The sequence below is a fragment of the Fopius arisanus genome, unplaced genomic scaffold (genome assembly GCF_000806365.1).
Source record: "Fopius arisanus strain USDA-PBARC FA_bdor unplaced genomic scaffold, ASM80636v1 scaffold00048, whole genome shotgun sequence".
In the NCBI taxonomy this organism is placed as follows: Eukaryota; Metazoa; Arthropoda; class Insecta; order Hymenoptera; family Braconidae; genus Fopius; species Fopius arisanus.
In genome coordinates, this window is record NW_011887787.1 from 513,826 (window position 1) to 527,892 (window position 14,067).

Consider the following 14,067-nt stretch of genomic DNA (forward strand, 5'->3'; position numbering starts at 1 on the left):
CGTGAATGTAGGGGCAGATGGGCTCACGTGGCTCTTCGACTCTCGAAAGCTGATTCAAACGATTTCATTGTTGTAACTCCGAAAACGTGAAACTGTGGAAAAATCGCAGTAATCAATCGTCAGAAACTGATTCGAGGTTTTGCAGAAACAGAATCAACTGAGACTTATTGATTTCCGAGGGAAAGTATCGTCACACTGGTTTTAGTATTTGGTGCCACCTGAAGAGCCATAGGTTATGTTGGATTATGTAAAGAATTCATGCGAACCCGGTGTTGCTCCAAAACAATACCAGTGCAGTGAATAAAATAAACAATTGTCAGTTCACTAATTGAAGAAATATGAGTATTGAGAGTTCTAACGTGCAGCGAAAATTCGGGGAGAAAATCACAATTAAAGAACATCAATTCACTGATAAACTCATTGACTGTTCAAAATCAGCTATTTGGTCGGGAGTAGGTGGCCTTGTGGGGAGTATGTTTGAAAAAACTTTTTATTTTTCATTTTCACTTCTTTGACACCTTCAAACGTTTTTATATCATCTACGCAGCGAATATAAGCAAAATCAACGATCGGTTGATGAAGAATTTTATTTTAGGAAAATGTCGCTTTCTTTCCCAAATAGTCATAGATCAGTCCCCTGGGCCGATAATTAAACATTTTTTTTTTGAGTTTCTAATTTTTTTCAGGTGCATTACTCATCCCTTTCACTCTCAAAAGATTGAAATTCCTCCGAACAAACATTGAAATCCGAGCAATAACTGCATTGGTTGCAGCGATTCCTTCATTTTACTACTCAGCTAAATTCACAAAGGATAATTGCGACCGGAAAGTCGCCGTAACGTACCAATACAACTCACCTCCGTATTCTGCGAACCGTTGAAAATGTTTTCAATCCAAAAACTGAGACATCTCCCCCAGCTCTTCCCTCCGTACTCTCCGAAAAAATACTCTCTTAACCCAAACAAAATTCCTCTCAAATCCTGGATAGTCTCCAGATTCATCAGCAAATCCTCCGAGCAAGAGAGACCGCCTCTTGCCGAGATAAATCTAGATGCAGAATACAAAGATATATCACGCCAGTATCTCAACCCAAATATTGCCGGCCACGGAGCTATGGTCATACAGCCTTACGTGAGGTACGGGTCCAATAAGAAAAAAAATACTACAGCTAGTATGCAACTCCAAGAGGCAGTGGCTCTCACAGAAACATTAAATAACTGGTCAGTCATTGATACAATGTGCATTGGACTGCCGTCTCTCCAGAAGAAAAGTTTATTCGGGAAAGGAAACCTGGAGATGCTGAGGAATAAAATCCGAAATAATCCTAATATCACCGCAGTCTTCATCAGTGTTAATGTATTGAGACATGTTCAGGTCAGCGAATACTAAACTAAAATAAAAATGAAATGTTCTTTCAATCCATATGTTTTAAAATTCTTCACAATTATCACTTTAATATTTACCTTATATATTATGATATTAATCCCTCAGGTGACAGAGCTTCAGAATTTATTCGGGGTTCCCATTTATGACAGATATTCCGTCGTCATCCAGATATTTCGGGAGCACGCAAAAACGACTGAGGCAAAGCTTCAGGTGGCTCTCGCTGAGTTGCCCTACATCTGGAAGAAGATATCTTGGACCGTGGAGGACACCGGGGGTAGAATCAACTTAACAGAGACGAGAAGAATGGTGCTGCATGCCAGGGAGGCTAAATTAAAAAGCTCTTTAAAGAGACTCAAAGAGCACAGGAAAATGATCCGGAGCAACAGAACTATCAGGGATATTCCCACTGTAGCTGTTGTAGGGTATACTAATGCTGGAAAGACGTGTTTGATCAAGGCATTGACTGGAGATAAATCCCTTGTGCCTGAGAATAAATTGTTCGCCACGTTGGACACCACTGCTCATGCTGGACTTCTGCCTTGTAGATTGAAGGTCCTTTACATGGATACTATTGGATTCATTCAGGATATCCCTGAGGACTTGATCGAACCTTTCGTCGCCACTTTTGAGGATGCTATTTTAGCGGTGAGTTCTTTTGACTCTCATATACGAGAGTCCGAGGTGATATGAGTTACTGCTATTTAAATTGTAGTAGTCGCAATTAGAGTGGAATAATTTTCAATGAATGCTCATGTTACACCAGCATCCTCTATATGATTCATTCTTCCTCCTAGAATTAGCATAAAGCTGATATCTCAGAACACTTTGTCTTACCAGAAAATTATGGCTTAACTACTGCGTTTGTCATGGAATTGAATATTCTCTCGTTGAGACTGAGTGGATAACTGTTTCAGGATGTTATTGTACATGTGTTCGATGCGAGTCATCCAGACAAACGGGCGCAGATAGCGCACGTACATGATACACTTTCAAGAATTATGACGGATCTGAACACTGAGAGCAAACCGATAATCGAAGTTGCGAATAAATGTGATATGATACCGAGTGGTACGGTGCCTGAAAATATCTTGGGAGTGTCGGCTCTCAACTCTACTGGTGGGTTCATTAATTTATAGACCAGAATGTTTTATGATCATTAATATTTCAGGCTATAACAAGTAAGGAATTCGTTAATTTAGGTATCGATTTACTGAAGGGACAGATTGAGAAGGAATTATTAACGGCTACGGAGAGAACGTCGATGGTGGTTAGAGTTAAATCTGGAAGTCCTGCATCAGCCTGGCTGTATAAAGAGACTACTGTCACTGATGCTCAAGCTGATCCCGAAAATCTAGAGTATACCTTGTTAAGTGTTGTTGTGACTGAAGTTCAGCTGCATAGGTTTAGAAAATTTTTGAAAAATAAATGAGCCATCATTTAAAGTTATTTGGATTATTTTATGATATTAGCATTTTAGTCATAATTGCAATTATTATACATTTGAAAATTGCACAGGCAATCGAGTACCGCGGAATATTCGAAAGCCAGTGTTCTTTGATCACAAAAATCTTCTCCCTTGTGTTGCTCACACGTGCGTAACACGTGTCCGCCTTCCCTGGAAGAGCGAGGCCTTTAAATATCAAACAAATGGCACGCGTTGGAGATTTCATTTTTTTTCCCTCACGCTTCACTAAATGTTTTCAATGTTATCTCTTCAAAAAGCGCAACCCACCAACAATACCAGTATCCAACCCCTTCTTCATATTTACCAAATAAATTCATCCCAAGCCCTGAAGACCTCGACATCGAAATAATCGAATTCCTCCAAACTTGAAAAAAAAATCCCATAAACCGCAGACACGCCTCCGAAATATTTCAAAAAATCCTTGGCCCTCTTTTTGCCCGTCCCATAGCCCATAAAATCAACCCCACGAATATTTCCCTCACGTCCTCCCGCATTCCCATAGCGCCACCTGAGGGTCCAGGTATGCCGGATCCCACCAGACCCCCTGGAATTCCCGAAAAACGCGAAATTAATGGCAATTTCCCCTCCATCAGGTCAAAAATTGCGGATGCCTGGGATATCCAGAATTCCCGCTTCGAAAAAGTAGTAGGAAATACCAGAAGAATAAAACCAGACAACAAGGGGAATTCAGGTGGATTGACCGAGCTGGTGTGGGAGTCCAAGTCGACCGTCTCGAGCATCGCCAGGGGTATAAATTTGTTAAACGGTTGGTAGAAGTGTCGGTGGTGAATGTTATCAGATCTGATAGTAGTGCTTCCAGTAGATGTCGTGTGTAGTGGGGAGTAGTGGGGAGTAGTGGGGAGTAGTGGGGAGTAGTGGGGAGCAGTGGGGTGTAGTGGGGAGTAGTGGGGAGCAGTGGGGAGCAGAGGGGGTAGACCAGGGCTTACGGGAGAACGGAGCCCCAGTTGAGTCCCGTGAGTGATCCGGGCAAGCACAAAATACGGTTTTATAAGGTGGCGCGACGGCGTTTATAACGGGGGGGTCGAGAAATAATAAAACTGCCATCGAGCGTCGAGAGGGTGCAGCGGTGCGCGAGGGTGTGTGTTGAGACGCAAGCGGATTGGGCGACAAAAAAAAAAGTGTTTACGGGACACAGAGGGGCCTCTTGGATTGTCAATGCAGTATTTATCCAACGAATATATATTGCTCCAAGTGTACGTGAATTTTTTCGGTGGAGCGTTGAGGTTATATGGATGAGAAAGTCTTGTTGTTGGGTACGGTGTGAGACTAGCTGTCACTTCGATCGCCATTTTAGCGCCGTTGAGCACGGGAATGCGCGCCGCCGGTAGATCCGATTCACCACTGGAGGACAGTGAACGCGAGTGTGTGACTGTGAGACGTGTTCATACGTGTTTTTATTTGTCGTTTGTCGACAACAATTAGGGGTTCAACGGGTGTGGTGAGATAAATCGGTACGTTTTTGAAGGGAGTTTGACAAGAAAAAATATTTCTGAGCACACCTAGAGAATTCGTAAATGAAAAATAATCTGGAATAACAGGGAGTGAGAAGTGCCGGTTGTTTGTTTGAAGAATTTCAAGTTTAATTATTTATCAGTGTATTGTGTAAAGGGTACGTTTTACGCCTGTCGTTTGTTTCATTCTCCTTCGTTCTGCCCTTTTCTCCCCCACTTTGGCAATAACCAGCAGTTCGAAACGCACTCGAGGGTTCGGTGGATTCTCCATAGACCAGACAATTCTTTTTTTTCTGTTTTATCGAGTTGGTGTGTACTCAGTGGACAAATATTGTAATTGAATAATTGGGTGAAACGGTGGTGTCATTCGAGTCATGATAGCTGTCAGTAATAGAAAACAGGGTGGACTCGTGCCTCGTTGATACGTACGAGTTTAACCTTACCTGATATTTTCATTATTTTGGGCTCATGTGGGGGGCTCTTATCCACGAGTGACGGCATACAGCATCGATTATCTCGAATATCTTCGATCCGTGGGGTGGGATCGACCTTTTATCGTAGACAACCGGCGCGTCGTGACAAGAGAGAGTGAGAGAGCCACGAGGTTTTCCGCGTCGAGAGTTTCGAGTGATAAAATACGAGAAAACAGATAAAGGGAGGATCCGAGTGATAGTGTGCATATCTGTGACCTTTTTTTATAACATATATCGTACGTTAATCAAGCCATGAGATTTTTTAATGAGTTTTTTTGTGAAGTGAAGTGAATATTTTTATTTTATTTAATTAAAATTGGTGGATCGGTGCTACAACGGGGTGATTAGTCGAATTGAAGAAACGAAAGGAAATTGTTTGGAGTTTTTCATGTGTTAGTTGTCTCACACCGGAGTCTAGTGTTTGGGGTGACAGACATCGGCCCATCTGACGTAATTATTCGTTAGAAACAGAATCAAACGGTTGTGGTGTGTTGACGATTGGGAGATCGTTCGTGGAATTTTCTCGGAATTGTCGGGAGGATATATGTAATAATCGTAAATAAAGTGATACATGAGTGTGTGGGTGAAGAGTACCGGTGGAGCTGTGTGAGGGTGGCGTGTTATCGGCCACAGCGAAATATCCTATGGTAAAAGTGCTTAATCAGCTCCGTGGATAAGGGGTTGTTACCTTTTCAAGTGTGTAAAGGATCGAAGGCTACGGGGCAGCCCGAGATGATTCTGCGCGTCTGAAGGAGAGAAAAGGAGAGTACGACTCGACGAAGGAAAAGCGCTGGAGGCCGAAAGAATAAGGTAAATGCTCGGAATTGTTATATCAATTTTTTTTTCCTCTTTATACCTGGTGGATTGGGATTTTTTTGCGGGGGAATTTATGGGTGCAGAGATGCGGAGATTAATTTTACCTGAACCCCTCGTGGAATGCGGGAGGCATTTCACCTGGGGACCGCCGGCGTGTCTCTCAATCGCGGCAATTTTTATTTTGATCTGGAAAGATGAAATTTCGCAGGTTGAAGGTCGATATTTGCATAAGGGGGGGCTGGTTGGACGAGAATTTTTAGAGGATTTTTTCGTCGTGGCTTAATGAATGGTTGAGGAATTTTCATGATTCGGCAGTCGTTGAGGAATTAGTCTGGAGCAATATAGAAATTGAGTTTTTGGGTAGGCCATTGAAATTTTAGATATCGGATTTTTAAAATATGAGTGGCGTGTTGTAGAACAGTGGAAGCTAGTTTTAGAACTGTAGAAAGTTTTGGAGAAATTATTTGAGAAGAATGTTAGAAGTACCTTTCTGTATAGTGTATTATATTCTTCAGACAGTTGATAAATAGGAGAATGTAATTTTATTAGATTGAAGTGGAGAGGCTGAGGGAGTGATCTCAAGACATTTTTTTCAAATTTATCTAATGGGCATAGGGCGAAGTATGAAGACATTTTTAGTAGAGCTTGAAATCTGCAAAAAAAAATGAGTTACAGTCGTAAAACCAGCGGCTCCTGATATACCCACAGAATCCTCCAGGAATTAATTTCCGAGTAATGAAAAAATTCCTGTGAATTATTTTGCCATTATCTCGGAAGGGCCTGGAACGGAGAAAAAATGAGAAAACCTTTTTGTAGATCGTAAACTTCACCAACAAAAAATTCACCCAGTGAATGTCGCTCAGTCTAATCCTTTCATAAATATTCACAAAATAATCTTAAAATCTGTTTTCAACTCATCTCACCACTCCACTCTCGAAATTAATATTTCCACAAGACGCTATCTAAAAATTTCATTCGAAAAATTTCACTCCCATTTCTCCATCATTCCATTTACTTTATTTGCAAAACAAGTTTGTACGACATGTGAATAAGGAATGCGTCAATAGAATGGTAAAAAGAAGGCGAAATGCTGGGAAAATGGGAGAGTTGGGAGTGAAATATATTTTTATTTATTTATTTTTTTTTTATGGACTGAGAGGGAGGGATGGGACATTTTGGTCGAAAAGACATGGCCCTGTGCCTGACGTTGAGAGGGTGTTCTATTGAAATCTCCCTTACTCACTCACTCACTAACTTGAGTCTTCCTTGGCCCCTTGCGTATCGTCTCGGTCGTATCCAACGTGGAAAGTGCTCCCCTGTCCCCAACTTCTTTTACCTTTTATAGCAAAACCGGTAACTTGTAACGCTGTATTTCAAATCGAATCGTCATTTTATTCTCCACCTTCATTCACACTACTTGACGATTACTCTCTCTATCTTGATTATTTCAAGGAGTAAATCGGTGATTCGCGTGTAATTCCTCTTCGGGCTGTATCGCGGCTTCTGTTTACGCTTGTCCGCAATATTTTACACTCTCCAATTCTCTCGCTCGGTTTCATTTCTTTTTTTTCCATTCAGATGGAAACATTGCCATCAATCAAATCTGAGTTTTTCAGTTCTTCTGTTATATCACTCCAATATACGATTTAAAAAGTCAAAAAGTGCATATGTAACAGATTTTCAAACTTCATCTCCAATTCGGTGCAATTTAATTCATTCACTCATATTTTTCATTTCTGTGTGTTTTTTCATTCAGTTTTTTCACAATAACTGAAGCAAAAATGTTTTGAAATGCTTTAATGCTAGTTTGGAAAATTTATTTTGACGTACTTCCCAAATATTTGAATTGTGGGAGTGTCGGAGGATATTCAACTCCAATTCACTTTGATTAAAGTATAAAATTATAGTTTCGGTGGTACACTGTTAAAATCAGGAGATAAATACCGTAGCTATATATGCCGATAAATTTTTCAAATGACCATTCAGAAGTGTACTGCTAATTTATTAACAAAAATAGCTATACTATATGCATTAATGAAAAAGCAATTCCTCACTTATTTCTCTTTGCATTGGTCAATTGAGAATTCTATTATTGCATAATTTGAAGAGGATCAGCTAACATGGATTCCTCTTTTATTCTTGCATTCTATTCTCGGTTTATGTTAGAAACAGAGAGGATAATATTCTCTGTAATGCGCTACTGGCTTTCTCCGTTTTGTGGCATCAGATAAGGCAACTCGTCAGGGTCGACAGGGCCACAAAAACAAACTCGTATATAAACTGCCCCGACCCCTGACCGTAGAAATATTCGTTTGTACCAGCATTCTGCATATTTGCCCAATTCCCCCAAATTATTGACATTTCAAATGAATATTCCGAGAATTATTCCATTACACCGTTTCAATCTTCTAAAACTCCATTCTCCAATTTATCAACTCGTTGAAGAATTTAATGGACGACACAAAAAGGCACTTGAACATTCTTCTCAAATAATTCCTTCAAAACTTTCTACTGCTCCAAAACTGGCTCTCCAGCATTTTGAAGTTGAATAATAATTAAAGAATAAATGAAAAAAATATGCCAAGTTTTTCGGACATTTCTGGTGACAAATATAATTACAGTGTATCCGCGAATGCCATTGACTTTTGCATCGTTTTTCCAAACACCTCGGTGAGGGGTAAATTAAAAGAGGATAATGAGAAAAAAAAGTACTCTCGCCCTTCGGAATTCGATTAATTTCAGTTGCCCTCGTCTTGATCGCGTGCGCTTGCGTCTATATATTTTTCCCATTGAATCGACCTTCGACGAGAGGAGGCGATTATTAATCGAGCGTTTATCCGACGGTTCGATTCAAACCTGATCGCAAATTGCCCACGGGAAACGCCATTGAGGAGAATGGCGGCGCCTTGGGGCCCTCTCTGCACAACTCAACTGAAATACGGTTTGCTTTCGTGGCTCCCGGCATTTAAGAGAGAACACCCTCTCCCTCCTCATCCGCCCCGTCTTCGACCCTCCGATGACTAACAGAAAGCACAAAAATGAGAAAAACAAAATGGGGCTTTAAAAAATACTGTGGGATAAGCCAGGCCCCGTCTGTGCCCCCTTTTATCTCTTCCAACCATCTCTCTTTATCTTTCATTTTTCATTTTTTTTTTCTTCCAACGGGGACACAAAATCGTTTGGGAATTATTTTCACGCAAAATTTACTCCCAGCCAAGGGCTTTTTTGGGGCGATGATGGGATGAAAGGGCGACTCTTCAAATTTATTTTTGCGGTGGATTTTTTTTTTTCTGCTGGATGAAGTTGAATAGAAATTGTGCCCAATCCACATGCTGGTGATATTAATTATGGGATGAGAAGAGGGAAAAAATTGTTCTGTTAGGCAGAAAATTTTATTTCAATTCTGCTGATATTGTAGCTCGAATTTCCCTCGGTCGAACACATTTTTCCCCTCAATTTCCGTTTGCGAAGAGGTATTTTAATGAAACGTCAAGAGTCATCCCTTGAAATTCAATTTAGCGAATATGAAGAGGTTCATCCAATTCGTTGAGTATTTTTTTAAATTAAACAAGCACTGCCATGAATTCAATATGAAATTTCACAATTCCTCCGTAATTCAATTTTTCAGGTATTCAATCAATTGTAATGAAATATCAGCTGGTCATTTGAACGGGCAAATTAATCATTAACGTTTCGTCCTCTCTTTCGCATCTCATGTCATTTTCAATTCGCGGATGATAATGAATTTCAGAGCACTCGGAATACCTCGAAATTTGGTTTTCACTCGCAATTTACAATTCATCGTTTCTACCTTTTGCGGTTTCTTGTATCACGTATCATAGTCGTGAATACGGGTGCGTGTATACCGAGGAAATGTTTATTAATTATACAGAGTGTGCCAGGGGTATAGTTTAATGTGGTTGGGTGCCGGATACGCTTACCCGACTATGACCGTCACTATCGGTAGGCATACGTACATCTAAAGAAACATGTTAGTTTAAATAGGCAATTTAATTTTAAATAGGGAACACTCATTTACACGGCCAGCAAAACTCCAAAAAAATTATTTTAAACAGTTGTTGCCAACGTCTCATTTTTCATTGCGTTTTTCTCATTTTCTCACAGACCCTGGATTACGTTGACGTGAAAAAATATACCGTTTTTAGGTTTTATCATTATTCAATGACTCAAATGCAGTTTTCATCGTCGTTCGTCTATTTTTATACATTTTTTGTAACTTTGCAAATTTTGAAAAAAGTGAGGCACTGAATAATCATGAAAACTCAGGGAATAATCGATAGTCTCGGCTAAGCAGGGGACGAGGTAGAATTTACTAAAATATTCTAGTACATTATCACAATTTTTTTTTCTATAAAAGAATAAGGAGCATTCCCTCAGTTATAGTTCCACAAACAAAATGAGAAAAAGCAAATTGTGAAAACACATCACGTCTAAAAACCTGATTGCGTTCACATGAAACAGAGCCAGGGGCTGAAAAAAAAAAATCCCTCTTAGTTTTTATTTTTCTCCTCATCCCCCTGATTTTGCAGGATTGGGATTACACGGGTAGCTGAAATAACAGGAGATCCAGTCCGATTACCCCTTGAGTATTTGCTCAAGGGTGTACCCTGGTGACCGGTTTTCCCTCTCTCGACCCTTTTTTACTCCTCCCCCTCCTTTTTTTCTTTAATCATTAATCTCGCTCAATAAATCGAGACCCGTTGACACGATAATCCATCGAATTGAGGTGTTTTTCGTTACATAAACAAAAGGGAAATGCAACTTAATTATCCCTTAACAATCTTTGCAAGAACATCACCAAATGCCCATGATATCCTTATCAAATATTGAACGAAGAATAATTTTCCTCCGATCTGCAAATTCAATTACCAACATTCACAAAATTAAAATCTGAAAACAACAAGGAAACCTCTCCACGTCATTTGCCTATTTTTCAACCGCGTGTATCTCTGCTCGAGCACAAATATTATCCAACAATTTAATTTAAATAACTTCCCTATCCGGGAGAAGTTAAAAATCCCATATCCCGGGTAATTTTCCCCTGAAAATAACTCCAGCAGACTGAGAAAACATCATGTGTAACCGTGACGCAACGGGTATATAAGAAAACCGGTGTCTCAGCGGTCTCCAGCTCTCCCGAGAGAGAAAAAAAAAATAAAAAAAAAAGGAAACCTCCACTACCCCAGGACTGGTAATACTGCACATCCCATAGTCCTAGATTCATTCGTCCGTGACGAGCAGAGACACATGCACACTCACACACACTATTACCATTAAAAAACATAAGAAGTGAGCGTTGGAGATTGTTGGCAGGGTCTCGGAGTAGACGGTGAGGTTTGAGGAGGGAACAGAACAGTCCCACGAGCCTACAGACGAAGGAACTCTTAGAGAGAGGGCTATCCTATAGTCTCATACCCACTCCACTGTTTACCAGGAGAAATATCCGTCCTTCTTCAACCTACAATGTCTCCCCATCCTCCCTCATCCTTCCTCACCCTCGCTCATCCTCCCTCATCCTCCCTCATCCTCCCTCATCCTTTACTCGACCCCTCCCGTCCCTCTACCCTCTCCCAGGGGGGATTTTGCACTCACCTCGGCCCACCACATAACAACGAAAAGATCCTCTTCTCAGTTTCCCAGTTCCCTTTCTCTTCGGGTATCCACCACGATTTATCATTCCATCTCACTCCCACTCACTCCATCATTGGCCCACACAGCATCCCGAAGACCTCCTCATCTCGTCGCCTTTTCTCTCTTTCCCTTTCATTCTCGCCCCGACAATGCATTTGAATCCAAATAAAAGCCAACGTATAATCACGATTCTCTCCCCCCTCCATCTCCAGTTTTTTTTTCTTCTTCGTTTTATTATTTTCATCCTTGTTTTTTTTCTTTTATTTTATTTTACATATTATGCTCGTGTATTCTCATGGAGTCACGCGTACAGTAATATGTGGGAATGACGGTGAAATTTTTCGGTATGAGATTTTGTGTCGAGAATTTTTATAGGAATCTTATCGGATTTGTTGAGGTTGGAAGTGCAGTGGTCCAAAGTCCGTGGAATTTCATTATTTTTCTTTATTTCTCCCTTTATTTGTTCATCTTTTTTTTTTTGTTGGAATAATTATCGTCGCTCCATTGAACTCGTCACGCTCAGGGTCTCAACGTCTTCACGATTAGGATTTTGCGATTTGATGGGGATTTAAGGGGGGAACAGAGGGTTGAGTGAAATGGGTCTTAATGGGCACCAGGAAGCGATCGACTTGGACAAGAACAGAACCGAACTGAACTGAACAGAACAAAGAGGACGATCCGGGATAGAATAGAAGAGAGCGGAATCGTGACAGAGAAAAATTATGAGAGGGGTTGGGCGGGAGTCGAGGGGCATAGGGCCCCACTCGTTCGGGCAACATCGGTGGGTCCTGCCGAGTGTCTCATGTCCCTCGGCTCTGCATCACCAACGCCCTCTCTCTTCTCTCCTCACTCCTTCATTCTCCATTTCGCTGGATTTTATTTATTTTTAGCAGCTCCTCTCTATCCTCGGTATTCACGTACAGAATATTTACTCCCGGATTTCTAAATTCTCTCTCAACAATTGAACTATAATTTAATATTCAATTATAAGTGAAAAATATAATTATTGCATAGAAATATTCAATAATGACGTTGCAAATTTAATCTGCATTTTTCTTTTACAAGTCTCCGCAATAATTTTACGTCTGGTGTCTTGTTTTTATTTAGCTCAGTATTCTTATTTTTATTTCGACTCTAGTGTTCTCCCCCCGGGCCCAATTGGTGGCCACGGGCATCCTCTTCTTCTTCTTCTCCAAACTTTTCAGGTCCCTTGAAAATTCTAGGTCTGGCAGTACCTCCTCCCGGGCTTTCCAAACTTTGCCATTCTCTCGGGGCTTCGCAGACGAAAGGGCCGTACATCTACGACTTCTCGGCTTCTCTTCCTTGCATCTACCTTTCCATCTAGCCTCCATCTTATTCTCGCATATACTTTGACGCCCCCGATGTTGTTACTAGCCACCTCTCTCTCGCTTCCCTTCGTGCAGTACTTTTTTTTTTGCACTTTCTCGTTTCTTGTGTTTTTTTTTTATCAAAGTTTTTTTTCACTCCTGGATTCCAGTTTCACTCTGACTAGTTGGTATTCCCTCGACTCACACTCGGATGCAGTTACGTTTCTCGCGCCTCGAGCCTTATTTCATGTTCATGTGGTGGTGTGTACGAAGGGCCCATGATTTTTCACTGAAAAAAAAAAAACGCCAACGGCCACTGCTAACTCCTCACGACGTCTATATTTTTTTTTCTCTTCGGGGGATGACTTGCCGGAGATTTTCAGGATGTGGGGCTCGTTATTTCATTAGGTCATTTGGGATTTTCGGGAGGAAGAGGGATAATTTGGCGAGTTGAATATCTTGTGATTAATTTGTCTCGGTAATTGTCGGATTATCTCGGTTATAAAGGGCTCAAGGTGAATTTAATCGGGGGCTTTTTCGGAGGGCGATCCTTCGGTGTTGCTATTTATTCGAAGATACTTGCTAATTAATCGAACGAATGGCGTAATTAGTAGATGTGATAAATCGGAATGAATTTTCATCGTGAATTCTTCATGTTCATTCTTGAAGAATGAGTACTTGCGAAAAACAAATCCTTACACTCCGCTGAAGCCCATTTTCCATCAACATTTTCACCCATGGTAATCCATCGCGTCTGAATAATTGCATGCGGTTGGATGCACTTTGCATTATCGTTTTAATGCCACGAGATTATTGAAATTTTGATCCAAACCTCAGTCAAGCATCACTACGTACATCATATACACAAGGCGAAACGTTCCATAACGAGTATTGCACAGAGATTTCACATTAATTTACATTAATGTAACATGCCCAACGGGAATAGACATCAAATTGAATATCATTTTGATCTGATAATGGCCCTCGATTAATCGAATCCAACCGGATAATCTTGAGGTTAATCAGGAGTCAATTAGCATTGGTAAATTATCCCCTCCCCCGTGTCAATAGATAAAACCAAAATTGAATTTTCGCGAAATGATGCAAAATTTTCCCGTCAAAATCTCTTTGCCATTTCGTTGAGAAACTTTTTCATTGTTCCCTGAGAAAACTTTATCTTACCCTTTTTTTCCTTTTTTCCCTCCTTATTCTTTTTTTACATGCCTCTTCTCCCTTTTTTTTTTTGACTGACAATGCCTGTACTCGGGTTGAAGGGGCTCCTCTGGGGTCTCTGGCCCCCTTTTCTCTGTCATGTGTTGACGAACACCAACCGAGAAACTGCACTCGACCTCATTTCCTTTGCGGAAAGATTAACGCAATGTGTCACAGGAGCATTAGTGCCTCATTGTCACACACGTTTCACACACGGTACCCTAACCCCACCCAATGAGTTCTTTGAACCTTTTTTTTTTTTT

At 40.7% G+C, this 14,067-nt stretch overlaps 2 protein-coding genes across 2 annotated transcripts in view; both read left to right on the forward strand.

Moving 5' to 3' along the window:
• The first annotated feature begins 25 nt into the window (after nucleotides 1-25).
• Nucleotides 26-2,832, forward strand: LOC105267585 (putative GTP-binding protein 6). Its single transcript, XM_011306534.1, has 5 exons — nucleotides 26-471; nucleotides 687-1,374; nucleotides 1,492-2,031; nucleotides 2,301-2,502; nucleotides 2,586-2,832. The coding sequence occupies exons 2-5, from the start codon at nucleotides 883-885 to the stop codon at nucleotides 2,813-2,815; spliced, it is 1,464 nt and encodes a 487-aa protein (XP_011304836.1). The 5' UTR covers nucleotides 26-471; nucleotides 687-882; the 3' UTR covers nucleotides 2,816-2,832.
• A 998-nt stretch (nucleotides 2,833-3,830) lies between these two features.
• PlexA (plexin A) overlaps nucleotides 3,831-14,067 on the forward strand; it is a 178,894-nt gene continuing 168,657 nt past the window's right edge. The window contains exon 1 of the mRNA XM_011306537.1: nucleotides 3,831-5,606. The gene's annotated coding sequence lies outside the window, so the exon portion shown is untranslated. The remainder of the gene's footprint in view (nucleotides 5,607-14,067) is intronic.

What these genes read in the sequence shown, in the direction of transcription:
- LOC105267585 (XM_011306534.1), top strand. Translation starts at nt 883, where the DNA reads ATGTTTTCAATCCAAAAACTGAGACATCTCCCCCAGCTCTTCCCTCCG. An exon ending in ATGTATTGAGACATGTTCAG is followed by an intron (nt 1,375 to 1,491) that starts GTCAGCGAATAC and finishes TTAATCCCTCAG; the next exon opens with GTGACAGAGCTTCAGAATTT. An exon ending in GTCGGCTCTCAACTCTACTG is followed by an intron (nt 2,503 to 2,585) that starts GTGGGTTCATTA and finishes TCGTTAATTTAG; the next exon opens with GTATCGATTTACTGAAGGGA.